The sequence below is a fragment of the Eulemur rufifrons genome, chromosome 18, assembly GCF_041146395.1.
Source record: "Eulemur rufifrons isolate Redbay chromosome 18, OSU_ERuf_1, whole genome shotgun sequence".
Taxonomy (NCBI): domain Eukaryota; kingdom Metazoa; phylum Chordata; class Mammalia; order Primates; family Lemuridae; genus Eulemur; species Eulemur rufifrons.
This window is the reverse complement of record NC_091000.1, coordinates 49,235,087-49,263,000: the sequence shown is the minus strand read 5'-3', so window position 1 is coordinate 49,263,000 and position 27,914 is coordinate 49,235,087. Positions and strand designations below refer to the sequence as shown.

The following is a 27,914-nucleotide window of genomic DNA, read 5'->3' as shown; positions in this document are numbered from 1 at the left end:
ATGGGTTGGGGCTAGTTTAAGTTCTGGATCTAGGGCTACCTCTGGGTTTGTGCAACTCAGTCCTCAGCATAGCTGCAGATTATGAGTTACCTGCTTCTATCTCACCTGCTCCAACTGAACACCTCTTTGGGTGGATCCTACCTTCTAGTCCCACAGCTTAAATAGCTGTTCCTGCCGTGCCAAAACAAAAACAAAATACCCACAAACACAAACAACAAACACATGGTGACAGAAGATAAAAGATGTTCCAAAAGAAAACCTAAGCTGGACTTTAGAACATTCCTTAAATATTCTGGATTGTTGATCAAATTGTCAAATTTGTTCTCTGTTAGGCAGCTGGTGGGCTTAATGAATGCTTCTTGAGAAACAAATTGGAAAATGAAGGGGTTTTCATGTGTTTCCATAATACAAGAAAGCAAAGACAAATAATACTTGATAGCATACCCTGATCACAAGGTTATAATCCTTAAATCCAGCCCAAGTGAAGTATTCTTTTATCCAGGATGAGTGAAGAAATATTTCATCTTCTACAGCAGCATGCAAGACTTTCAAATAAGGTTCAAAGTCCCAGGAATCCTTGTAAATTTTAGTTCCCTTTGGAGGCTCTATGATGCCCTTGCTTAAAGACACAAAGAGAAAGCAGCAAATGATGAAGGCAAAAGTTACCACTTAAATAGCAAAAGTCAACCAGATTAGTAGCTTTGAGACCGTTCAAACGATACTCAGGGGTCCCACTGTTGCCTAAACCAGAGCAGCTCCTGTTAATCGTTTAGTGTGACGGGTTTCTAAGTGAGATTTCATTTGAAGAAAAAAGTCTGTGTCTGGGGGAAAGAAAGTTTGAAAACCACTTTTTTGGACTCTTTTGGTTCAAATAACTAAATTATGAAAATGGTGAATATAATCTGGCCATATTGACTTTGTGGATGTCTGCACTCTCCTGCCTCTCCACCCCAGTTATTAACAGAATATAAGTGTGATGAAAGTAGCAACCTTGGCTGAACACATAGCAAGTGCTCAATAAATATTTGTTAAACATACACTTTAGCCTGTTTTTGAGATATTCGCAGAATTTTGTGTTTCTAATATACAGAACTCTTACTTGCACTGATCAAAGCACAGCTGACAGACAGATGGGCAATTTTATCTTTAAACCCAGTCAGCAATGTGGATAATGAAGTTTTCTCATAATCCTAGAGTTCTGTCCATCCCATGTGAAGACAGATCCTTGCATGGAACATGGAATCTTGAATCCTATGAATGGAATAGGAAGTGATGTGGGTAAGAGAAATATAAGGAGGGAAATAGGCATCTGCCTTGTAAAGATTCAGCAGGTCGTGGTAGCTGTCCCTCTTCTCAAAACTATACTTTTGGTCCATTGTATTCCCAAAGTCACAGAAGCACTGGTTTCTGTAATAAATTATTTACCAAATCCTAAAGCTTCTCACTTCTAAATACATGTCAAATCTTCTTCTCCAATTCCTTGCCCTGTCCCAATTTAGAGCCTCACTAATCTCTTCCTACATAAAGCCACAGCCTCCTCTGCAGCTTCCCTGACTCCAATATTTCTACCTATAGCTTCTTCCATAGTTCATTCTCCTCTGCAAAGCTCAAATGGTTTTTCTAGATCACAACTTTGTAATGTTCCTGCTTTGCTTTAAATCTTTCTGCAGCTCCCCTTCCTCTCAGGACAAGTTCCCTGCACTGCTCGCAAGGACTTTCTAACCCTGGCCCCCCACCCAGCATTCCTGCTCATCCTTTTCCTCCACCTGCACTCACCAGCCCATACTCAGGAAGACAGGTGGCTTCATGAGGACAGGGACCTTTCCACGGCCATATCCCCCATACCCAGTGTGATGCCAGCTATGCAGAAGCAGCTCAATAAACAGTTTCTGAATGAATGGCATATTTTTATTCCCTCATTCAAAGTATCTGCACTCACCAAACCCATGATACCATCTACAACTGCCTTCTCCAGAACGTGCCATTACCTCTAACTGGAATCTCTTTCTTCTCTATAATCACTTACCTGTAGCCTTCTCCTCATCTCTAAGTGCCATGACCCAGATGGTGCTTTCTCTGATGTCATACTTCCTTGGCTATCCTGTCCTCCCCTCCCCTGACAAGGGAGTTAAGCACTTAGCATCTGTGCGTCCCCTACACTTTGAGTTAGCTGTGACACCCAGCAACATTGACTCTCTTGTTACCCAGAATGCTTTGGCACAGCAAAAGGATAGAAATGCAGATTCCCAGGCTGTCTCAGATCTACTGAATCAGCATCTCTATGGGAGAACCCAGGTATTTGCGTTTCTGTAAGCTCCCTTAGTTATTATGATGTTCATTAGCATTTGAAAATTACCACTGTAGGATATATCTGGAGGAGTGGAGAAAGATGATTTTGGAGAGTTAGGCAAATGCGAAATGACAAAGGTTCTTGAATACCCTGCTAGTAATAGGAATAATTAAAACCCTTTTTCACTCTTGACCTAGAAAATAAAAAAACATTTGTATTCTGGGGGCACTGAGGATATCCTAAAGAATTTTAAGTGAGGAAGGAATAGAAATAATTTTGCATTTTAGAAAGATTACTTTGTCAGCAATATAGAGTTGGGGCTTTCAAACATTTTGCCTACAATCCCAGTAAAAACTACATTTTAAATCAGGACGCTGGAGGTCCACATACTAAGGGCACCTGTGAAACAAAAGTTTCATGAAATAATACCTGTGTCATATGCAATGCACTCAGGTATTTTCTATTCTATTCCATTCCATTCATTCTAGTTCATCTATTTTAAATGCTGGTTGTGAGCAATGACACTGATTTTATGACCTGCCAATGGATTGTGACCAACAAATTGAAAACACTGGCATGGAGGATGGATCAAGGCGGGTGGGGGAGGAGGCACAGACACAAGCCAGCGGCCACTGCTGGAATCCGAGTGAGAAATTGGGAGAGGCAGAATTAAGGCTGGGACACAAGAGGCTAGAGACGAGTGATGGGTTTGTGAGAGATTAATGAAGAATTGGCCAGATTTGAATACTCCTTTGATATGGGAAGTTAGTAAAAGGTAAAATAGGCCATAAGGCTGGGAGAGGGTGTGGTTTTGGTAATTGCATGCATCACTCTCCAAAATCTTTAATCCCTTTCTAAATAGCCCGTATGGTTTCATTTGGCTCAAGACAAGTATTCAAAAAATATATATATAGGTCTGTGACATCAATGTTAACTTTTCTTGAATTGCACTTCCAGTGTGTATTGTTACTTGTTCAAATGTATTGTCTGTGGAATAGACAGTTGGGTAATGTTTGCACTGACATGAAAACTCACTTTCATGTTTATTGCTTTTTACTTACATAAAGCGATTTATTTTTTAGCTGTAACAACGGTCTTTAATTTAAAAAACAATCTCCCTCACTCTTTACTTTCTGGTAAGGTTTTGAGATGAGGAAAACATTTGAGTAACCATTACATGGGATGAAAAACTTAGGAAAAAACTCAGTCATCTTTTCCCCTCGATTTGAGAGATTAATTATTAGATAGTTCATTTTATTTAAACAGTAAGATTTTTATTCTAAAAAGTGGTGTTTGGATCTAATTGCATACAAAACAAAATAGGAACCTGTCAAGAAGCCAGTAGTGAGCCCTTTGTTTTCTCAAAATATTGAAAAAAATTCATAAAGCATTTTTATCCTCCATAAATATTTAAGCCAAACCTGTCTGTTGGGTCCTTTAGCATCCTACCCAGATCAAGAGTGGCTCCAGGTCGCGGGGTCCATGTTATCACATCAGAGTTTTTCTTGATAAGATTGTTGAGTTCAATTGGGTCATTTTTGATGTTTGTTTCCTTAATGTACCTGAGCAATAAAAACATGACCACATAAGAAAGTTTATTCTCAGGTGCATAGTCTCATTAGTACAATGGTAGATTTTTCGTTTGTTTGTTTTCTCTACATGCCCACTTCCCAATCCCCTTCCACTTACTCCATGGAAAAAGAAAGACTATACTTGGACCAATGTCCCTAACTAGGGAAGAACTGTTAGCCAAAGAAGGTTGTACTTGGACTTTGTTTTTAAGTACAATCACATGGTGATTAGAATTCAAGTTAGATGTGCCAAGACTGACTATTGTAAATAGGTAGAGACTGCACATGTTTGTATTTAACATTAATTAATATATGGACTAATTAAGTATTACTTGGCAGGCATTATACTAAGTGCTTAATATGAACTCAGCGATTTTATTTCACAATGCCTCATGAGATAGGTACAATTCTTGTGCTCATTTTATAGAGAAGGAAACCAAGGCTTAGAGAGGCCGAATGACTTGCCCAAGGCCACACCACTAGTGGGACGCCCGGCCCCAGCCCTGCACCCCGCTCTCTAGCACCAGCTGCGCAGTCAGAGCAGGCTCAGCCCTCACAGGACCCACAAGGAGGGGCTCTCCCCAACCTTGGGAGTAAAGTGAAAAGTCCCTGTATTCAAAGCTATTAACAATCTACCTATCGCTTGAGCTCAGGAGTTCAAAACCAGCCTGAGCAAGAGCAAGACCCCGTCTCCACTAAAAAATAGAAAGAAATTAGCTGGACAACTAAAAATACATAGAAAAAATTAACCAGGCATGGTGGCACATGACTGTAGTCCCAGCTACTTGGGAAGCTGAGGCAGGAGGATCGCTTGAGCCCAGGAGTTTGAGGTTGCTGTGAGCTACGCTGACACCACGGCACTCTAGCCAGGGTGACAGAGCAGGACTCTGCCTCAAAAAAAAAATTACGTATTATATACACATCCTCAGTTGCAACCTATCCTGAGATCGAATTTCTAATTGTGCTGTTGACCAGAGCTGGCTGTCTCCCAAATCACAGTCTTTCTCAGAACGCTGTAACTCCTCAATTTCTATATCATACGGGAAGGTGACTGGTGGTGTTAGAGCAGGAAAAGGGAGATCCACAGAAATGGATTTGTTGTTGTGATTCACCTGACATGGGTTATCTAGACAGACATTTCTGTTAAAGGGAATTTCACTTTCTTGAGCTACAGCTGTAGCTGTAGCTTGGTTGCCCAGACTTGCTACATACTTTTAGTCAGACAGGCAAAACATAGTTAAGCGTTTATATTTCTATATCACTAAGGTGACTTATGTTATTCATGATATCAGAATCAATTTGTAGACCTGAGTGAGGACTCTGTCACCGCACCCAGTGATGTCAGTTTTCCCTGCCTGTGCATGTTGTAGTCATTCATTTAAAGCGGTGCCACCACTTTGTCTCATCTTATTACCTTAGTCTCAAAATGGTTCACTAACTTGCCTTCCTGCCTCTGATTCCTCTCTCTCAAAACCATGTTACTGTCACTCTTCCTAAAACATAATGTGTCGTGGTTGCAAAGTTCCATAACTTCTTGATGCTTCTTTGTCGTTCTCTTTAAAATAAAAATAAAATCAATATCTAAGGCGAACTTCAGTGGCTCATGTCTATAATCGCAGCAATTTGGGAGGCCAAGGTGGGAGGATCACTTCAGGCCAGGAGTTCAAGATCAGCCTGGGCAACACAGAGAGAACCTGTACCTTTAAAAATTAGCTGGGCATGGTGGTGTGCACCTGTAGTCCCAGCTACTCAGGAGGCTGAGGCAGGAGGATCACTTGAGCCCAGGAGTTCAAGGCTGTAATGAGCTATGATCATGCTATTGCACTCCAGCCTGGGCAACTGAGCAAGACCCTGTCTCTAAAATTAAATTACATTACATTACATTAAATTAAATTAAAAAAATCAATATCCAGATGCCATCATCAAAGGGCTACTGTGGGTCCTCAGGGCAACATTTGCCATCTACTTACACAGAGAAGAGTGGCTTTTAATTACCATAAATGACAGCATCACATTAAGTGACCAAGTACCCCCCACCTCCAATTCTTCCCCAAGTCCTTGCAATTCAACCTACTTAATATGTCCAGGGTCTGAATTTGCTCCTCGCTCCTCACTGCCACTCACCATTCCTTCCTAGGTTATCGTAATGGCTTTCAAAACAGTCTCCAGGATCAGCGTTCCCTCTCCCTTTCCCACCACACAGACATACAACCTGACTTCTCCAGTGCACATCTCATCACATCCCTGTTCCTCACTGGACTCTCCATGGGGCTCCCCATCCTCTCAGGAAAAAATCCAAACCACGTAGTTTGTCGCACGTGCCGTCTGCCTCCCTTGCCTCTCCTCACAGAACCCTCAGCCCTTACAGTGATCTGCAATCTCTCATTGCAGCAGCTTTTTATCTTTGCTGGTCAGCGTCTACTCATTCTCTAAAACATTGCTTTCACAGTCTCATCCAGTAGTCCTTTTCTCTCTCTCATCTGGATCTCCTTGCCTATCATAACACTTACCATTATGTATCATAATTGTTTTTCTCTTCCAATAGACCAGACCCCTGCAGACAGACAATCATTTTGTCTCTAGTTATCCGGTGCCTAGGACCGTGCTGCTCAGTAAATGACAAATGAACGACTGAGTAATGAACAGCATTGATGAAAAGAAATTATTTTTTAACCTTAGGCCAATCTTTCTGAAAAAAAAATTGGAAGATATGAGACAGCTAAATAATGTCAATGAGAAGGTTAAAAAGAAGGAAATACATCAGCAATAGGCCACATTAAGTGATTACACACATGAAGCTACATCATGAGAGAACATAGAAGAACTTCAAACTAATAAGTCATGTTTTAATGGTGAGATGGATGAAGTCCAGAGAAGACAGACAAATGGTGGTAGGACCAGAACCTAATTCCATGTACACTGCTCCTTCCACTGCACTGCACTGCTGTCCCTAATCGATAAGAAGTCACGGGCAGTCCTTACATGATTATTGTCATGAAAACTTATCTCAAGGACTGGTTTCTTTAATACCCAACAATTTCAGAGAAGTACAGACAGAATGTTCTCCCACAGCAAAATGACACATGCATTTCCTGCTTGCACTAGGCAGTCCCTGCCTTTTGTCCACAAAATATTATCAGTAACTGTATCATAAAATGCATTTTTGTGAAACAGATGATACTTGCTCATAAACACATTATAGCTAGGGGCTGACTCACTACATGGGCTTAGGATCAAATAAATTCTATGTATAACCAATGGAATCTTATAAAAGCAAAGTTTAAACATCTATATGACTTTTTGAGCATTTCAAATCATAAAATTATGCTCCAAATACTACAAAGGGGTAGATATATTGTACATATTGTTTTTTCAAGAGATTATGAATTCTATAAAATGTGCATGTAATAGATCTGGACTGTGTCACAAACACGACTTAAACAAATATGCTTACTTTAACTACCATAGCTTAAGATACTCTTTAAGAAGAATCGTGTTTACTATTTTTTTTCTTTCTCAAATTTACTGAGATTCAAATTTTTGACTTTCTAGAGGGTAGATTTCTAGGAGTTTTAACATAGGTATAGATTTAATGTAATCACCACCATAGTCAGGACAAAGGACAGTTCATCAGCCCCCAAACTTCCATGTGTTGCCCCTTTGTAGTCAAATCCTCCTTCAACCCCTAACCCCTGGTGACCACTGATCTTTTCTCCATGCCTATGGTTTTTGCCTTTTCCAGAATATCATAACATGGAATCACATAGTACATAACCTTTTGAGACTGGCTTCTGTCACTCAACACAATGCCTTTGAGATTCATCCATATTGTTGCATGTAGCAATAGTTCTTTCATATGGTTGAGTAGTAGTCCATTGTGTGAATATAGCATAGTTTACTCACCCGCTGAAGGCCATTTGGGTTGATTTGGTGATTATGGATAGAGTTACTATTAATATTTGTGTATAGTTTTGTGTAAATAAAAGTTTTAATTTTATTAGAGTAAATACCTAGGAGTGGTATTGCTGGATCATACAGTAAAGTTAGCTTTAAAGAAGCTGCCAAACTCTTTTCAGAGTGACTGCACCATTTTACATTCTTAGCAGCACATAGGAGGGCTCCTGTTGCTCTGCATCCTTGATATAACTTAGTATTGTCAATATTCCAAAGTGCTCTTAATTCTAATAGTTATGTCATCGCTATGTTAATTTGCATTTCCCTAATGGCTAATGCTGTTCAGCATCTTTTCTATGTTTATTTGCCAACCACATATCTTCTTTGGTGAAGTGTCTGCTCAAATCTTTTGCCCATTTTTAAATTTTCTTACCATTGATTTTTTAAGTTATTATTTTAAATTGTGGTCTTACCATTGCTTTTGAGAGTTCATTATATATTCTGGGTACAAGTTCTTTGTCAGGTATGCTATTTATAATATGTTCTAAAAGTCTGTAGTTTGTCTTTTCATTATCTTAATAGTTTTTTTCATGGAGCATACATTTGCAATTTTGGTAAAGTATAATTTATTAATTTTTTGAATAGATCATGCTTTTGATGCAGCATCTAAGAAGTCATTGCCTAACCCATGGTCATGAATATTTTCTCTTATATTTTCTTCTAAAATTTTTTTAGTTTTACATTTACATCTATGATCCATTTTTACTTACTTTTTTGTATATGGTGTGAGGTGTAAATCAAGGTTCACTTTTTTGCACATATATATCTAATTGCTCCAATAATATTTGTTGAAAAGACTTCCCTTTCTCCATAAAATTGCCTATTTGCATTTGCATTTCCCAAAATTGCATCTTTATCAAAAATTAATTGACCACATTTGTGTGAATCTATTTCTGGTCTCTCTATTCTATTCCATTGATGAATGTGTCTATTCCTTTACCAATATCACACTATCTTAATTATTGCAGCTTTACAGCTAATCTTAAAATTGGACAGTATGTGTCCTCCAATTTTATTCTTCTATTACAGTATTGTTTTCATTAATCTAATTCCTTTGCCTTTCCCTATAATTTTAGAGATTGTCTACATCTACAAAATATCCTGCTTGGATTTCGATGGGCATTGTGCTGAATCTATACATTCATTTGGAGATAATTAAAACCTGAACTATATTGAACATCCAATTCATGAACAGGAAATGTTCCGTTTATCTAATTAGAGTCTGATTTCTTTCATCGATGTTTTATAGTTTTCAGCATACATACCCTGCACATGTTTCATTAGATTTATAACTAAGTATTTAATTTTTTGAAGCTACTATAAATGATATTTTAAAAAATGGTGATTTCATGTTCACTATATATAGAAATACAATTGATTTTTGTGTGCTTACTATGGATCCTATGACTTTACTAAACTCATTCATTAGCTGTAGAAATTTTTTCTGTAGGTTCTGTGGGATATTCTATGGAGACAATTATGTCATATGTGAATAGGGATAGTTTTATTGTCTCCTTTCAGTCTCTATTCATTTATTTCTTTATCCTGCTTTATTGCACTGGCTAGGACTTCCATCGGAATGCTCAGCAGGAACGGTGAGAGCAGTCATTCTGCCTTGTTCCTAATCCCAGTGGAAAGTATTCAGTCTTTCTCCAAGTATGGTCCTAGCTGTGGGTTTTTAAAGACATTTTTTAAGAGATTAAGAAAGTTCTCTTTTATTTCAACTTTGCTAAGAGTAGTTTTTTTGCTTTTTTTTTTTTTTTTTTTTGAGACAAGTCTCACTCTGTTGCCCAGGCTAGAGTGAGTGCCATGGCATCAGCCTAGCTCACAGCAACCTCAAACTCCTGGGCTCAAGCGATCCTCCTGCCTCAGCCTCCCGAGTAGCTGGGACTACAGGCATGCACCACTATGCCTGGCTAATTTTTTTCTATATATATATTTTTAGTTGTCCATATGATTTCTTTCTATTTTTAGTAGAGACGGGGTCTCACTCTTGCTCAGGCTGGTCTCAAACTCCTGATCTTGAGCGATCCACCCGCCTCGGCCTCCCAGAGTGCTAGGATTACAGGCGTGAGCCACCGCGCCCAGCCTGTTTTTGTTTATTTAACCGAGTGGATATTGAATTTTGTCAAGTGCTTTTTCTGTATTGATTGATAGATCATGTGATTTTTCTCTTTAGTTTGTTAATATGTTAGTTTTTAGACTGATCAGTTTTTAAATATTAAAATAGTATTACATTCCTGTGGATCAACCCCATTTGGTTATGTTGTATTATTCCTTTTACATATTGCTGGGTTCAATTTGCTAAATTTTTGGAGGATTTTATTTTTATATTCATGAGGGGTATTGATCTGTAGTTTTCTTATATGGTCTTTGTCTCCTTTTGATATCAGGATAATGTTGGCCTCATAAAATGAGTTGACAGTATTTTCTCCTCTACTATATTCTGGAAAAGAACATGTAAAATTGGTGTTATGTCCTCTTTAAATGTTTGTTAGAATTCACCAGTGAAACAGTCTGGGCTTGGACTTTTTATTTTGGAAGATTTTAAACTATGAATTGAATTTCTCTAATAGATATAGGGATATCTATTTCTTCTTATGTGAGATTTGCAGGCTTTTGGCTTTTAAGAAATTGGTCCATTTTATCTAAGTTTCTGAATTTATATGCATATAATTGCTTGTAGTATTTCTTTATTAGTCTTTTAACATCCATAGGGTCTATAGAAATATCACCTCTCTCACTCCTGATATAAGTACTTGTCTCTTCTTATTTTCTTGGTTAGTCCAATTAGAGCTTTTTGATTTTATTAATCTTTCGAAAGAGACACTTTTGGTTTGTTTTTCTCTATTGTTATGCTGTTTTCAATTTCATTGATATCTGCTCTTATCTTTATTTCCTTCCTTCTTTCTTGTTTTGGGTTTATTTTGCTCTTGTTTTTCAAGTTTTTTTTAAGATGGAAGCGTAGATTGTTGATTTGAGCCCTTTCTTCTTTTATAATGTAATCATTTGATGCTATAATTTTCTCTATAAGCATTGTTTTGGCTGTATCCCACATATTTTGACATTATATTTTCATTTTTTTTACATCAAAATATTTTCTAATTTCCCATGACACTTCCTCTTTGGCCCATGGATTATTTCAAAGCATATTGTTTTAATTTCCAAGTACTTGGAGATCTTCCAGTTATCTTCTTTGATTTCGAGTCTAATTCCATTATAATCAGAGAACATTCATTGCCTGATTTTAATTTTAACTTTGTTAAAGTTTGTTTTGTGTTCCAGGAAATGGTTTTCTTGGTGAATGTTCGGTGCGTCCTTGAAAAGCATGTGTGTTCTTCTGTTTGGGGTGGAGTTCTGTTTATATAAGTTTATTTTTATTGTTTTTATAAGTTTATTGTTCAGCTTTTCTATATCCTTGTTGATTTTCTGGGTTCTTATTCTACAAATTACTAAGAGGAGAGCATTGAAGCCTCTAATTATAACTGCAAGTTTCCATTTCTTCATTCAGTTCTATCAGTTTTGCTTCATGTATTGGAGGTTCTATTGTTAGGCACATACATATTTACGATGTTGTCTCCTTGGTGAATTGAGTGTTGGTGAATTGACACCATTACGTCACTCTTTACTTCTGGTACTTTATCTTCCTCTGAAGCCTACTCTGTCTGCTATTCACATAGCCACTCCAGCTTTCTTTGGATCAGTGTTTTCACAGCATAACTTTTTCCGTCCTTTTACTTTTAACTTACCTGAATAATAATATTTGAAGTAGATTCCTTGTAGACAGTATGTATTGTGTCTTTTATCCATTTTCACAATCTCTGTCTTCTGTTGGGCTTTGACAACTTCATGTTTTAAAAGCAACATTCATTATGTCTCAAAATTCTGTGGGTCATGAAATCAGATGGCATTTGGATCATCAATTATTTTGTCTCACATGGTGCTAAGTGGGATCAATGTTATTGAGCTTACAGCAAGGCTTATCTGGAAGATACCAAATGGCGTCACTCATACATCTGTAGACCATTTACATTTAAAGTAATAATTGATATTTTTAGATTTATGTCTGCCCATTTTATTGCTTTCTATTTTCTCTTTTTTTTTTTCATTTCTGTTTCCTCTTTTTTGCTTTCCTTTGGATTATTTACATATTTTTCAGTATTCCATTGAGTCTACCTATTGCATTTTTAAGGTGGTTTTTGTTTGGGGGGGGTTGTTTTTTGTTTTAGAGGTAGGCTCTCACTCTGAAATGCAGTGGCACTATCATAGTTCACTGCAGCCTTGAACTCCTGAAGTCAAGATCACATGCTACCATGTCCCACTAACTTTTTTTTTTTTTTTTTTTGAAGAGACTGAGTCTCAACTCTGTTGCTGAGGCTGGTCTTGAACCCCTGGTCTCAAGTAATCCTCCCACCTCAGACTCCTGAGTCACTCGGATTATAGGCATGAGCCACTGACCCCATCTACCTATCGCATTTTTTACTATATTTCTTTGTATGGTTTTTATAGTTACTGCTTTAAGGATCACAATACACTGTATTTACTTTCACAGTCTACTTAGAATTGATGTTTTACCACTTTGTGTGGAATACAGAAACCTCTCCAGTATACAGAGTCCTTTATGCTATGTTGTAATTGTCATATGTATTGCATCTCCTGTATTAGTTTGCTAGGACTGCCATAACAAAGTACCACAGATCGGGTGCTTAAACAGCAGAAATTTAAACAATGTATCATCTTATGGTTCTGGACACTAGAAGTCCCATATAACAGTATCAGCAGGTTTGGTTCCTTCTGGGGCCTGTGAGGAAAGATCTGTTTCATACCTTTCTCCCTGGCCAACTTCTATATCTCCTCACGTCATCTTCCCTTCATGTATGTCTAAATTTTCCTTTTTTATAAGGACACCAGTTAATTGGACTAATGACATCATTTTAACTTGATTACCTCTGAAAAGATCCTATCTTCAAATAAAGTCAGATTCTGAGATACTAGGGTTAGGACATCAACATAAGAATTTTGAGAGAACACAATTCAACCTGTAATACCTACATTCATTGAAAACTTCATCAGCCAATATTATACTTTTTCAAATGTTATACATATTTTAAAGAGCTTAAGAGAAAAAAATAGCCTATTAAATATGCCCAGATATTTACCATTTCTGTTGCTCTCTCCTCATTCCTGAAGTTCCAAGTTTCCCTTTGGTATCACTTCCCTTCCATCTGAAGAATTTTCTTTAACATTTCTTTTAAAGCAGGTCTGCTGGCAATGAACTGTCAGAGTTTTCTTCATCTGAAAATGTCTGTATTTTACCTTCATTTCTGAAGTATATTTTCACTAGATATAGAATCTGGGTTGACAGTTTTTTTAAGAAAAAAAAAACACTTTGAAAATGTTATTCAACTACCTTCTGGTCTCCATGGTTTCTGATTAGAAAGCCAGTTATTTGAATTATTTCCTATAGGCAATGCATTTTTTTATCTGGCTGATTTGAAGATATTTTCTTTATCTTTCATTTTCAGCAATTTTATTTTGAGGGGGTCTAGGTATCAACTTCTTTAAGCTTATTGTGTGAGGGTTTGCTGTGCTTCTGGAATATAAGTTTATGTCATTTATCAAATTTGGGGAGTTTTCAGCTATTATTTCTTCACCACAATTCTGTACCACAATTTTTTTCATCTTTTTCTGAAACTCCAAAGACATGAATGTTAGACCTTTTGGTATTGTCCCCCAGGTTTCCAAGGCTCTGTTCATATTTATTCCAACCTTTTTCTTCTTTGCTGTTCATAGATTCAATAATTTCTATTGATCTATCTTCAAGCTCATTTATTCTTTCCTTTTACAATTCCATTATGCATTTGAGACCATCCAGTAAATATTTTGTCATGATGTGTGTATGTTTCAGTTCTAAAATTCCTATTTGGTTCTTCTTTATAGCTTTTTTTCTGCTGCAGCTTTCTATATTTGCATTCATTTCAAGAGTCTTTGCCCTTACTTATTCAAACGTGATAGCTGCTTTAAATTGTTTTTCTGATAATTCCAACATCTGTGTCATTTTAGGTTTGACATGTCATCTTTTTGCTTATGAAAAAGAGATTTTCCTGATTTTCCTATGTTCAGTAGTTTTGGGTTGTATCCTGGACATTTTGAATGTTATCTTATGAAATTCTGAGTCTTGTTTATATCCTATAGATAAGATTGAGGTTTTTGTTTTAGCAGGTTAGATTCATACCACAGTTCCTACCCACCATCTGTGGGCTGTGGTTCCAATGTCAGTTCAGTTTTCAAAGCTTTTTTTTTTTTTTTTTGCAGTCCTTTTCAGATCTGTTCCACATGTGTACTATATAGTGACCAACGTGAGACCTGAGCAGTGGTCTATTCTGTACTTCAGTTCTCAAAGACTTTGATATCCTGTTTAGGGTCAGATCCACACATACAGTGCAGCTTGGGGGTAAACCCAGGAATTTATTCATAATTTTATGGGCTCACTTTCTTAAGCCCTCTCCTGTCTGCAATATTTTGTCCCCCATATTTTCTTCCTCCCAGGGGTCCCTTTCTTCATGTTCTTGTTGAAACGCCAGGGCTTTTAGTCTCCCCGTTCTGCTGAGAATTTTCTGAAAGTTACATATGCTTCTAGGGCCAAGTAGTGAAAGGTTAGAGAAAGAAAACATAGCAACAAGGATTCTCTCCACATTATTGGAACCAAAATTACTTTTATCTAAGAGAAGGATTTACTTCCCCATGGAGTTTTAGGTACCTACACAATTACCACTGGTCTTGACACCACTGCTGCTGAGGGATTCTCTCAGGATTGGGGCAGGAGAAAATGGAAAAACAAAAACAAAAACAACAAAAAACCCCAGATTTCCCTGTTATTCATAGGGCCCCCTTTCCTGCTCTTTCCAAGGGCCTCTTGACTCATGGGGTCCTCTTTTCCTGCTCTTCAGACTAGAAAGGGAAGGCTTCTCTTGAGCTCCTTCTGGCCTCAACCAGTACACAGTCCCAGTTTCAGGCTGTCTTTGAATAAAGCCTGGGAGAGCTCAGATTTTTTAAAACTAGAGCATCACTGCTGGTTCAGTGGCACTTCAATTTCTCATTTCTTTCCTCAGTCTGTCTGCTCCCATTTAATTTTTAGAGGCCTTACATACCTGCTCCATGGATTCTGTCCAGTGTTTTTAGTTGCCTTCAGTCAGAGATACTTGGAAGAGTTCACTGTGTTTGGCTTTGTAGGAACTGGCACTTCTGTTTGCCTTCTTAGGATACAGATCGCCATGGGATGAGTTATCCTTGAAAATACGATATAATGCCTTCTGTGTTTTCCTGATGGCTATCTCTATACAAAACTGAAATACTCAAGATCATTTCACTGATCTTAGAACTATTTTCCCCCAAATTTGCTTTCAATCCTTTGCCCTGAACCATTAAGTAAAGAGTCAAGAGAGGGAAGGAAGAAAAGAAAAAAGGAAGGAGAAAATGGAATTTCCTGAGAAACTTTCATATTCTGGGCATTATGCTAGATACTTCATTATCCATAATTCTCAAAATAACCCTTTAATATCATTCTTATTATGCCCAAATTCACATAAAATTTGGGTTCAGATTAGTGTCAGCCCTGGATCCCACTGTTAGTATGTTGTAGAGCAGAGATTCAAACTTTAAACATCTTTTGCAGACCTATGAACCATGCAATGTGCTAAGCACTTTTATATACATGGCAAAAGGTGGGGGTTGCTTATATTTCTGTTTTCCCACAGATGAGACCAAAATCCAAGTGTGAAAACCACCTCTTTCCCTCTCAGGTGTTTCCACGTAATGTGGTCTGGCCGACGTGAGTGGCAGCAGGATCCCTTTTCCACCCCCTTTGTGGATTGCTTTAAGGACAGAGCTGATATTTAGCTGGTAAGTGTGCCAATTATTAAAATACTGAAATCATTCTGTGCCAGCTAGTTAAAAGCTGCTTCCTTGAGCCCCTGAGTGCCCTCTTTACTACCCCAGCCACCTGACCCTACCCTGAGACCTCCAGGATCTCTCCAGATTTCAACAACTTGATTAAAGCTTGGGAAATCAGAGGTGTCCAAGCTCTGACCCAACACTTCCTGGCATTCATTCCGACCAATGCCCATGCCATACTGGTTGTGAACTGTGTTGGATTTCACCTCTGCTTCGGTGAAGCCTCTGTATTATGTCTATATTATTTCTTCAGTGGCCGTGGAAAAGCTTATTTTTGTTACACTATCTGATTACGATTCAGGTCTATACCAACATTGAGTGTGAGACACATTAACTGTTAATGACTCCTAGTTTCTTTAGGAAACTAAAGAGCCTTAGAGAAGTTTCTCAGGGCCATCAACTTCTAGCAATGTTGGGGAAGCTAATTCCCTGGTCCTGCACCATTGTCACCCAACACAGATAACCCATCCTTGGCTCACTAGGTCCTTCACTTGCTGTGTAACTCCACCATTCTTATTCTACCTTTTATCCCTCATAGGTAAATGTGCATGAATAGAGGATAATAGATGACGTCTCTGGTGTGATCAAAAGCTCTTAAATTTCATTCCCCCTTTAACGGCTGTTTCTTGTCAGAAAATTGCTTTTGATTTATTTTTAAAGCTACACAGATTTTTATAAGAACACATTCCTTGACTTTATATCTATGCTTATCTGGCACTTCCAAAAGTTTTTTTTTTTTTTTTTTTTTTTTTTTTTTTAATAAGTGCTGTAACTTCAAAGTAGGAATTTATTTAGGAAAAAGTATACCTAAAATTTTTTAAAAGTTAAAAAATATAACAACTGAGTTAGCTGTTTAGTAGTGGAATATACCATTTCAAGGATCTGGGACTTGGTTATAGAGAATACAATAAGGACTAGTTAAAAATAGGAGGTCCTTTTACAGCACAACAAATAAAATGCATGAACTAAGTTCATAATCATGAATTTGGTTCAGAATTTTATAATCATCAATTTAGTTCATAATCTATGCACTAAGCTTCTTGCAGTCTTTCGCTAAGAAAATTGCTCAGGGCATCACTCAAAGAATGTGTACAAGGTGACATTAAGTCAATTTTTAACTTTTAATTAGATAACTAGAAACAGCAAATCAAAAAGAAGGATGGAGGCCGCTGGTAAAGATTTGTTATAGCACTGAAAAATGATCACTGACAGCCTCTTAGCAAAACTATACCAAGTAGACATAATGTTTTACTGCCTGGGGCCATTCAGTGCAGAGGCAAACAGCTCAATGGACTATACGATATCCTGCTATAATATTCTTCAGTGGACTGTAGGGTAATTAAACCGTTACATCAGATTCTGAAACTTTTAAATGATGATTCCCTGGTACCAAGAAAAGATAAATTATATTCAAATATTCTTTTTGAGAAGATACGAAATCATAAAACTTTCTTGTCTGATAAATCATAGCTATCCAGAAAACTTTGCTACCTAGCATGCTTTCATTATCCAGAATGCCTAGTTCCTGGAAGTTCTATATAGCTGAGATTCTATTTTATTAATAGATCTGTGATGTCCAAAATTATTAAACTTTCAAGCTGAACTTTGTCCAACAGAAATATAATGCAAGCCATGTATGTAATTTTAAATTTTCTAGTAGCAACATTTACAAAGTACAAAGTAAGAAGGAAAATGAATAGGGTTTATTGAACTCAATGCAACCAAAATATTTCAATATAAAATGAATTCTTAAAAATTATTAAGAAATACTGTACACACTTTTTTGTATATCAAGTCTTTGGAATCCAATGCATCTTTTAAATATAGAATACATCTCAATCCAGGTACTAAATTTTCATCAGAAATACTTGATCTATATTTAGATTTCATAAAATCTATAGTTCAAAAAGTAGATTAACATGCTCCAGTTGTTTCATACATACTTAAAAATTTTCCAATAAAGGAATCAAGTACTAAAAATTTATTTTCATGAAATATTCAAATCCACCTTGACACAACTGGTTCATTTTTTAAAAGGATTGATTTGACTTTGAAGTAAAAATGTATCAGTTTCAAAATTATGTCTGTTCAAGTTCCGTAAATTCACTAACTCTTGTGTCAACTCCATTAATATTAACATTGAATTCAAAGGGATATTACATAAACCAAAATGCAATTATAAATTCTCAACACTAATGAAATATTCTTCAAATTTTTCTTGCAATTTTGCAGTGAATTTTAATTCTGGCAATTTAAAATAAAATCTGCATATTGGCCTATTTGAGAAAAATGTGCAAAATCATTAATATTAATTTGTGCTAAGAAAAGTTTCAATCTTAACATAATTACTGTTTTGGGTTGAATTGTTTTCCCCTCAAAGACGATGTGTTGGAGTCCTAACCCCAGTACCTCTGCGCATGATCTTATTTGGAGATAGGGTCTTTAAAGATATAATGAAGTTAAAATGAGGTCATGTAGGTGGACCCTAATCCAATATGGCTGATGTCCTCATAAAAATGGAAAATTTGGAAAACACAGAGATTTGCACAAAGGGAAAATGCCATGTGAAGAAACATAAAGAAAAAGATGGCTATTTACAAGCCAAGGAGAGTCCGAGGCAACCAGAAGCTAGGAGAAAGTCCTGGAACAGATTCTTTCCTAGTAATTTTGGTATGGCCCTGCCCATACCTTGATTTCAGACTTCTGACCTCTAAAACTGTGAGACAATACATTTTTGTTGTTCTAAGCTACCCAATTTGTGCTCCTTTGTTATGACAGCCCTAGGAAACTAATACAATGCTTATACTTGTATAACTATGACACAAGCTTTTCTTCTCATGAGAGCTTCAAATTTAGCCTTTCCATATGCATACAGATATCAATGAGAAAACATACACCACACTGCCAGGTTTTGTCTTTGATTCCTGAATATATGGCAAGTATTTCTTTTGTCTCAAGAAAATTTTGAATTGGAATTAACAATATACGTCTTCGGTGACTTAACCAACCAGCTTTGGCAAAGAGCACAAATCATCAAATTCACTGTCTTTTATTTCTTTTAACAGTTCCATGAATTGGTGATGATTCATATCAGTTGCAGAAGTTATATTACTGCAAGAGAAATCACATAAGATACTCCAAAATCTGAGAAGACAACTTCAATTTGATAATGACACAATACTATTCTGAGATGCAGTATGGTATAGAGAAAACAGCTTTGGAACTAAGCATACCAGGGTTCACTTCTCAACTCGTGTTTCCAACAGGGTGACTTTGGGCAAGTCCCTTAGCCCCTCCAAGCTTACGGACATCTCTCTCAAGTCTCCATCTGAAAAAAGGCATAATCCCACCTTCTTCACAGTGCCATTTGGGGATTAATTTAGATGACTTAGTTAAAAGCCCCAGTTCACTTCCTGGCACATAACAAGTATCAGCTGCCTTCATCTTTTCCAGGATCTTTTCAGAAAACATCTATCTGTATCAACCCTGGCTGCCAAGTGTGGCTTTTATTCATTCTCTGTTCTTTGGCAACTTGTCAAAAAGTTCTAGACTCCTATTAATCACATTCTTTCTCATGTCACACTGCATTTGCAGCAAAGTCACTCACTCTGCCATACTTTAACTTATGTATAAAAATGTTGCCCAAAATATCTAGCCATACTTGTCCGATGGGTGAGATTCCACAAAGTACCCAGCAAAGGGACAATAGATTCGGGGGTTCAGGTCCTTCACCAGCCGAGACTTGTAGTTCAGGAGCTTCTTCCTTTCCGTTTTAATGAATTGGGCTTTCCATTCCTCTGAAATGGCAGAATTTGGATTAGAGTTTCCTCTTCCCAGAAATCACAGAAAAATAAATGTTCTAGCAGATTGGAATTATTTCAGGAGATAAAATTGACAGAAAACTAAGGCAGAAACAGACCAAAGTTCTGTGTCGTTAAGTGGAAAATTTCCCCCAGCTTTATCTTGCAAATTTCAGTTGGTTACTAGGAAAATATCACCAAGCCACCCAAAGGTACTGGCACTGAGCTTTCTCCTTTTGTGTGGCAATCCATTCAGACCCTAGCTGAAGACACAGGGCAGCATAATCTTACCTTGAGTGCATATACTTTTTTTTTTTTTTTGAGACAGAGTCTCACTTTGTTGCCCGGGCTAGAGTGAGTGCCATGGCGTCAGCCTAGCTCACAGCAACCTCAAACTCCTGGGCTCAAGCGATCCTACTGCCTCAGCCTCCTAAGTAGCTGGGACTACAGGCACGCGCCACCATGCCCGGCTAATTTTTTCTATATATATTTTAGTTGTCCATATAATTTCTTTCTATTTTTAGTAGAGACGGGGTCTCGCTCTTGCTCAGGCTGGTCTCGAACTCCTGACCTTGAGCCATCCACCCGCCTCGGCCTCCCAGAGTGCTAGGATTACAGGCGTGAGCCACCGCGCCCGGCCGAGTGTATATACTTTTTAAGGGCACTGTAATTGTTGACATTATTCACTCTTTACTAACATGGAATTGGCTTTTTAAGTATTATTTTAGTAGATCAGAAAATAAGGCATGTTCAACATAATCTGACAATGCACAATGATTAACGGTATGACACTGGAGTCAGTTAGACTTAGGATCAAATTCATGACTCATCACTTACTGGTTGTGCAGCCTTGAGCAAACTCCCTACTTCTCCTATGCTTCCTCCTCTATAAATGGAGTCATGATGCCTACCTCACGGGGTTGTTTATTTGCTCATTCTTTCACTCAACCAATGTTTATTGTGCACCTACTATGTGTCAGATGTGGTTCTAGGCACTGGAATAAAGTGGTGAACAAGACAAAGCAGGTCCCTGCTCTCATGGAGCCTTCTTTCTAGTGAGAGAGGGAAAAATGAACAAGTAAATAAATAAAGTCACTTATTTAGTGATGTGCTACAAAGAAAATAGAACAGAGCAATAGGACAGAATGTGGCTGGGGTGACATGGGGTGGGATGGAGGCCATCACTAAGGTGGTCAGAGAAGAGATGGCATTTGAGTCGAGAGATGGATGTAAAGTTGCCTACCATGTACGTGGAGATCAGAGCCAAGAGCATTCCAGGCAGTGGAAACAGCAAGTGCAAAGACCCAGGACACATACGCACTTGATATTTTGGGTCTGAGAAACAAAAAGCAGGATGATGTGGGCTGATATAGAGCAAGCATTGGAAAGTCAGGCAGTAAATGAACTTGAGGAATTAGTAAATGAACTTGAGGAATTAGGCAGGACTTAGAGCATACAGGTCATAGAGCCAGAGAGCTGTTACTATTATTATTATTACGAAAATCTGACAAACAGGTATGGTTACAAAAAAAAATTAAAGTTACCCATTACCCAGACATAACTACTATTAATAATTTGGTATATTCCAGACCTTTTTAAATGCATGTGCATGTATTCACTCACATACACACTCAAACAAGAATGGTATTATGCTAGTTAACCTTAAATAAGTATATTTTTGCACACTTTTAACTCCTTAAGGACGGAACCATCCCTCTGTCTCACATGCGGTTATACACTCCGGGAGGCAATGAATACAGACCTGTAGAAGAAAGCAAGGAATAGGACAGAGGCTAGCCTCATACTACAAGTAGCACATTTTTCTGCCATAATCACTTGCCAAACACATTAATTTATTAATCGGACCTATACTGAGCACTTACAAAGCTAGTGTTGAGGATGCACACTTTCCCTCATGCCAACCCCAGCACCACCCTTGGACCCAGGAGGCCCTCATGTGGCTGTGCCAATCCCCTGTGAGCATGTCACAGGGCAAAGGTGTGTCTACATTGGGTTGTACACAGCCAAGAGCACTGACGCCTGGATGACCAACTTCCAACCTTTCCCATTCTGCTCTACGGTCTACACAGTGAATCCAGTGACTCTTTGTCATGGCTCCTCCTGAGGTGCTCCCTGATCTCAGTGTTTCCTTTATGCTCCATCATCACATTTTGAGCTGGAAACTTTAGTTTGTAATATCTGCTGCTTACAAGTCTGTTTCCCCCAATCAGATGGTAAGCTTCCTGTGGGGAGGGACCATGTCTCCATTACCTTTGCATTTGTTCTCACAGCATTTAGCAAAGTGCCATGTTTGAAGCTTGGTATTATTTTCATATAAAATATTACCAGTAAATTTTCCACCATTGAAAGTCATTGGAAAGCCAGATGCTCCTCCAGCAAAATCACTCATCATTAGATCAACCTTCTCAGGCAGCCTCCCCCCATTAGGTCTGGTGCAGTCGACTGTATTGAGTATTTTATGACCTGTGGAGAAACAAAGTGGTGTGGGTATTAAAGGTGAAATCTTCAACACCATGGTTTGAATTTCCAAGCTGACAAAGTCTGTGTAATCTGACTTACCTGTTTATGGAAGAACTGCTTATGTCCAAGGAAAAACAAAAAGAGTAAGATTTCAAAACCTAAAGTCTTCAAGAGTATACTCTGAATTTTCAAGTGAATAAATTCATTCCATTTGGCTTGGTGGATTCTGGGTGTCTCGTGAAGATATTTAGCTTAATTCTACTCTGGATCATAAATACACTGCTTTCTTCAATCAACCATCTTTAGATGTTGGGCCAAAGGATTAGGGAAGAGTGACTGATCAACAAAAATCCTTCTACCTTTTGCAAATTCCATGCAAAGCCCATGTTTAAATGATTGTTGGGGCAGTAAGGTTATCTTTTCATAGGGAAAGCAGAAGTGTATGTTATATTACATGATAATATTTCATGGTGAAAGTAATAAAAGTCATTTATTTAATAAATGTAGTTTTGAAGAAATTGCTATAGGTAAAATAGAAAATATCTGCTGCCTTCTGAAAAAAAGCTTTGCACCTGTCACTACATAGTCTACATCATTGGTAATTTATTATCAATCTGAAAGCTCAATTTTCAAAGACAAGGATATAATACACTATGTTCTCTGAAAATGAAGATGAAAGAAGATGAACATAGGATGAAATTTCAGATAGCTATCACTATCTTTCCCACCAAGAGGATTTTTCATTTTTTATGAGGATGAAAAAGTACCTTTGTATTCCACAATGATGCAAGTGTCCATCTCAGGATGAACACCATCCATCAGGATCATGAATCGAAGATTTTTGTCTACCTGGAATTTAACAATAAAACCAACAACTAGGTATGTCAGTTTTGTATTTAATTAATATTTGAGAAGGTTATCACCTGTTCTGGAAACAGGGATGGGGAAACTGCGGCCTTAAGGTAAAATGTGGCCTTCTAGGTCCTTAAGTGCAGCCTTTTGACTGAATCCAAATTTTGCAGAACAGATCCTTTTTTTTTTTTTTTTGAGACAGAGTCTCGCTTTGTTGCCTGGGCTAGAGTGAGTGCCGTGGCGTCAGCCTAGCTCACAGCAACCTCAGACTCCTGGACTTAAACGATCCTTCTGCCTCAGCCTCCTGAGTAGCTGGGACTACAGGCATGTGCCACCATGCCCGGCTAATTTTTTCTATATATATTTTAGTTGTCCATATAATTTCTTTCTATTTTTAGTAGAGACAGGGTCTCGCTCTTGCTCAGGCTGATCTCGAACTCCTGACCTTGAGCGATCCACCCGCCTCGGCCTCCCAGAGTGCTAGGATTACAGGCGTGAGCCACTGCGCCCGGCCAGAACAGATCCTTTTATTAAAAGGGATGCAGCAGAGAAAGGCGAAGCTTTTCTTGCTTCCTTTGGAGCTTAAAAAAGAATCTTGAAATCAGAAGGCCACAGTTTCCCCATGCCTGCAAAAATCCCCTTATTCACAATGGGATTTATTACCTGTTCCATAGAGTTACGCTACTGGTAAGTGGGAAGAAAACCATCTTTACCCAGGACAGTCTGCCCAACATTTGAAGTTCAAATAAAGGTTGTGTTTACGCAGTACCACAGAGAGACCATATTGGCCATTTTTTCCCCTAAATCTTAAGATGACTACCTCACCTAAAATTCACCCCAGAAAGCATAACTGGAAAGTATGGAAAGAAAACAGATTCCTAACCTGCTGCCATATTCCAAATGGCACTACATTGATATTAGTCAACTTGACACCGCTGTGATTCAGATTCCAAAATACAGGTCTTTCTGTGTTTCCAACATAAATGGGAATATCTGGTCTTCTCTCAGCAAGTTTCTTCAGCGTCGGGTAACTAGGATTAGAAGGATAGAAAGGTTGAAAGGTTAAAAAAAAAAAAAATAGGGGCCATCTAGTATGAGAGACAGTTTGCTCCTTATACTAACATATTGACTGAGAAGCAGGAAATTGAAAACCAGACACTCATCAGAGTCCAGAGAAGAGTTTCTGCTCACTGTGATGGTGAGGGCAGGTTCCTAGGAGATTCATCTCTACTGTTAGAACATACCCTCTACCACGGTGTGTACATCAACCAAGTACACAAGTTCCATTTCCACACGGATGTTGCTTTGAGTAGCGGTAGTTCTAACAAGGCACAGAGCAGCAAAAGTCAAGCTGCTGAGGTTGCTGGCAGGCGAAGAGCTCCATGAGCTTCATTTCTTCACATTCCTCCATTAGTAGTTAAAGAGAGGACTGGGACATAGTATAGAATAAGAAGAATCTGCAGGTCACCACCATTTGGGAGGTTAGTTTATCAACCTTTTCAAGCCACACTTTGATATACAGAATGTATTATTTATCCTTAAAGAGGGTCAGAGTTACCAGCTAGGCAAGACAGTAAAATTTAGTGTAGAGGAAAACTACATTCAACATGGCAGTAATCCCAATTCAATACATAATCAATCATTCAAATATTTTTGAATGCCTACACACATTAAGTCAATGTTTACTTATCGTGCATTCATTATAAAAAAGGATTACTATACCACTGTAGTATACGTTAGAAAGATGAATAATAAACAAATAAAAGGTTAGGTACCTATCATATTTCAAATACAGTGCTAGGCACTTTCATATATGTTATTTGATTCTTACAAAAAAAAACTGAGGGTTTTTTTTGGTTTTTGGGAGATGAAGAAACATTCTGGAATATACAACTAACAAATAGTAAACTGGTATTCAAATTTGAGGCTTCTGACTGTAAACCTAGTACTGCTTCTATTAGAAGACAGTTTCTAACTTTAACAAATGTACTATCTGGTTTAAGAATCAGACTTATATACAAAGTGTAATGTCAGGTGAAATAAGATATATAATCATTTTAAAAACCCCCACAAAACCTGTATATCAGCAGTAATCAGCTGTACTAATATTTAAGTTCCAGCCCTGTGTTAAACAATATTGAATTAAGTAGAACCCGGCAGCAGGGGTTAGGTGGTGGGACAAGTTGGGGGGAGGAAAGAAGGGAATCAGTAGGTTTTCTCCCCAGAAACAAAGGATTCAAAAAATCAAGGATTCTTTGAATGTGCCTTCAATCTCTGGGTTCAGCAACTGAATCTTACGGTTTAAATGACTTTGGGAGTTAGGTTAAATTACTCTAAAATGGATGTTTATTGCTTTGTGATTTTTTTTAATTGCTGATAATTCTTACTGGCATTAGTAATAACATCATCTATTACAATACTATATTTACATAATAAAATTACATGTCTTTGAATAAAGACTATTCACTAAAGTATATTCATCTTTTCCCTTGTTTTTGTGAGTCAGGCAGGTTTTATTCAGCAAATAAAACAGGAGGATGGGGGCAAACAACCTCCATGTTTATTAGTTGACTAGGCAAGAGTTGAAAGGTAGGGGCCAAAGGAAATCAGTTCAGAGGAATAAAAATTACCGGCTTCAGCAACTTTTCAGTAATAAACTATCAGCAACACATTGCACAACTAATGTGTTGTGATATTATAGTTAAAAACTGAGGTTAATACATGACACTTTTGCTCATACAAGCCCTTGAAACTAAAATTAAATTGATTTTCAGGCCAGGGGTTGGGGAATAACTCAACTAAATGACATTAAAAAGTTCTTTCTTTCCCTAAAATTCAGTGTATTCCCATAGAATGTCTCTCATTAGGACTTTAGGCAATTGAATCTTACAAACACTACAAAGCAATCACATCATTTATGTAATATTGTTATCCTAACACAAACTATACAAAATTACTACCACATATTACTGTTATAACATAACATGTGAATCTAGGACTCTTATAATCCTGAAATGATGCAAATGAAGTTCCAAGAAATTGTGTGGGACAAAGGCATCATATAAAGTAGATTTTTAATTATATTAATAGTACCACTATACCTTAGTGGGTTGTGATCAATTATAAAGTCTGTTACAGCTAATTTGTAAATAAATCAGTTAATTTTTTTATTTTTTATTTTTATTTTTTTACTGATACATAATAATTGTACCAATAAATTAAGTTTTTAAACCATTTCCTTAAGGCAAAAAAAAAAAAAAAAAAAAAAGCCCAGCATATTCATGCCTTAGAGTTTTCACATGCTTTTGAACAGAAAATCAAAGAGCCAATTAACCAACAGCCAACATATTATCCCTAATCATGGACATTTCATCTGAAGTATGCCCTATATGTAAACTTAGTCTGGAGGGCCGCAGAAGAAAAAATTGAAATTGCTTCATTAGAACATGTGGGCATTGCTTGTGTTTATACTGGCAACCCAGCAGAAGTGATAAAAACTTCAAAACAAGGATGAGGAAACATAACACTATAATTAAGCAAAAGAATTGGGAATATGATACTCCCTCTTCTGATAACTAGTTCATTTGTAAATATGTGCAGTCTCTTAAGTGAAATTCTCTTTCCTTTTCCCCTTGTTTTCCACTGAGTTAGGGAAGTTTCGGTTCATATCATCAGTATCATATTGCTCAGGTTTCAATGACGTGTTGGATGAGGTTGACTCGGGGTTAATAAGCAGGGAGCTCAGGGTTAGGGTGCTATAAACCAGGCGTTGACAAACCACAGTGTGTGGGCCAGATCCAACCTGCTGCTTGTTTTTGTACAACTTTGCACGCTAAGGATGGTTTTTACCTTTTTAAATGGTTGTAAAGAAAATCAAAAGGGCAATAAAATTTTATAATACATGAAAATTATACGATAGTCACATGTCCTTTCCATAAATAAAGTTTTATTGGAACACAGTTTCATTCAGGAAATGGAACCTGTGGCTGCTTTTGTGCTACAGCAGCAGAGCTGAATCAATGTGTCACCAGCCGTATGGCTTGCAAAGCCTAAAATACTTACACTCTGGCCCTTTGTAGAAAATGTGTGCTGATTCCTACTATAAACGTCAAACTGAAAAAGGAAATTAACTTTGATTACTCTGAAGCCTAGACTTGTACCAAGTGGCCTTAGGGTGGGGATGGGAGAGGGTAGAGAAGGTTAGTAACCACCCCCTCCTTTCCACAATAGCTCCTTCCTCACTTTCAGCAAAGTGTGGAAACACTTTAAAAGTATAAAACTGCTAAGAAAATGTAAATATTTGTCTGTATTAGACCTCTTTTTCATCATCCCAACCGAATCTACTTCAAAGTGAGGCTTTCCCCTTAGGAGTTGAGCGCTCAGGGCTTCCTTACTTCAGGTGGTCTGAGTGCATGTGACTGATGTAAATTAGGTCTGCTTGGCACAGCCTCTCCAGCCAATCAGATGGAGGCTCGTGTAGCAACCACCATCCTCGGGCAAAAGCAGGACCCATTAACCAAGGGTCAAACACCATTCTCTTGCCTCCCAACTTGAGGTCCATGCAGGCGTGAGTGAGATATGTTACCTGTTAAGAGAGAGTGAGATTCCTATTACCGAATCAGTACTGGGCAGCAACAACGAACTGAAAGGTTTGGCCTGGTTAGCTGACAAGTCAGGTTGGAGAAATTCACTCCTAAGCATGGTCAGGCAAAATCTTGGACTCAGGTACAACTCAACAGGAGCCTTTCATAGAACACAATTCCCAGCACAGGTCATGGCTTTATCAGAAGAGAAATTCTCATGGTTGGTTTTAGGTGTCAGACCAATTGATTTACCTAGTTTTACTCTGTTTAAACTAGCTCCTAAATATGTATTTATGGTCTACACTGCAGAATATGTCTTGTGACTAATCCTTCAAAGCACAGTTTACAAAGCAAGGCAGTTAGAGATGTCATGGCATGCATTTGGGGATTTAAATGCCAGAGTGGGTGTTAATAGGAATAAAAATGAATG

The 27,914-nt window shown here is 37.7% G+C and overlaps 1 protein-coding gene across 1 annotated transcript in view; it reads right to left on the bottom strand.

The window, feature by feature from the left end:
- The window catches only part of LOC138398697 (cytidine monophosphate-N-acetylneuraminic acid hydroxylase), a 77,811-nt gene that overhangs the window by 9,047 nt on the left and 40,850 nt on the right, over positions 1 to 27,914 (bottom strand). The window contains exons 5-11 of the mRNA XM_069493150.1: positions 27,296 to 27,486; positions 23,785 to 23,932; positions 22,817 to 22,898; positions 21,915 to 22,052; positions 19,430 to 19,565; positions 3,712 to 3,852; positions 445 to 619 (exon numbers count right to left, since the gene is read on the bottom strand). Coding sequence (XP_069349251.1) covers positions 445 to 619; positions 3,712 to 3,852; positions 19,430 to 19,565; positions 21,915 to 22,052; positions 22,817 to 22,898; positions 23,785 to 23,932; positions 27,296 to 27,486 — 1,011 coding nt within the window. The remainder of the gene's footprint in view (positions 1 to 444; positions 620 to 3,711; positions 3,853 to 19,429; positions 19,566 to 21,914; positions 22,053 to 22,816; positions 22,899 to 23,784; positions 23,933 to 27,295; positions 27,487 to 27,914) is intronic.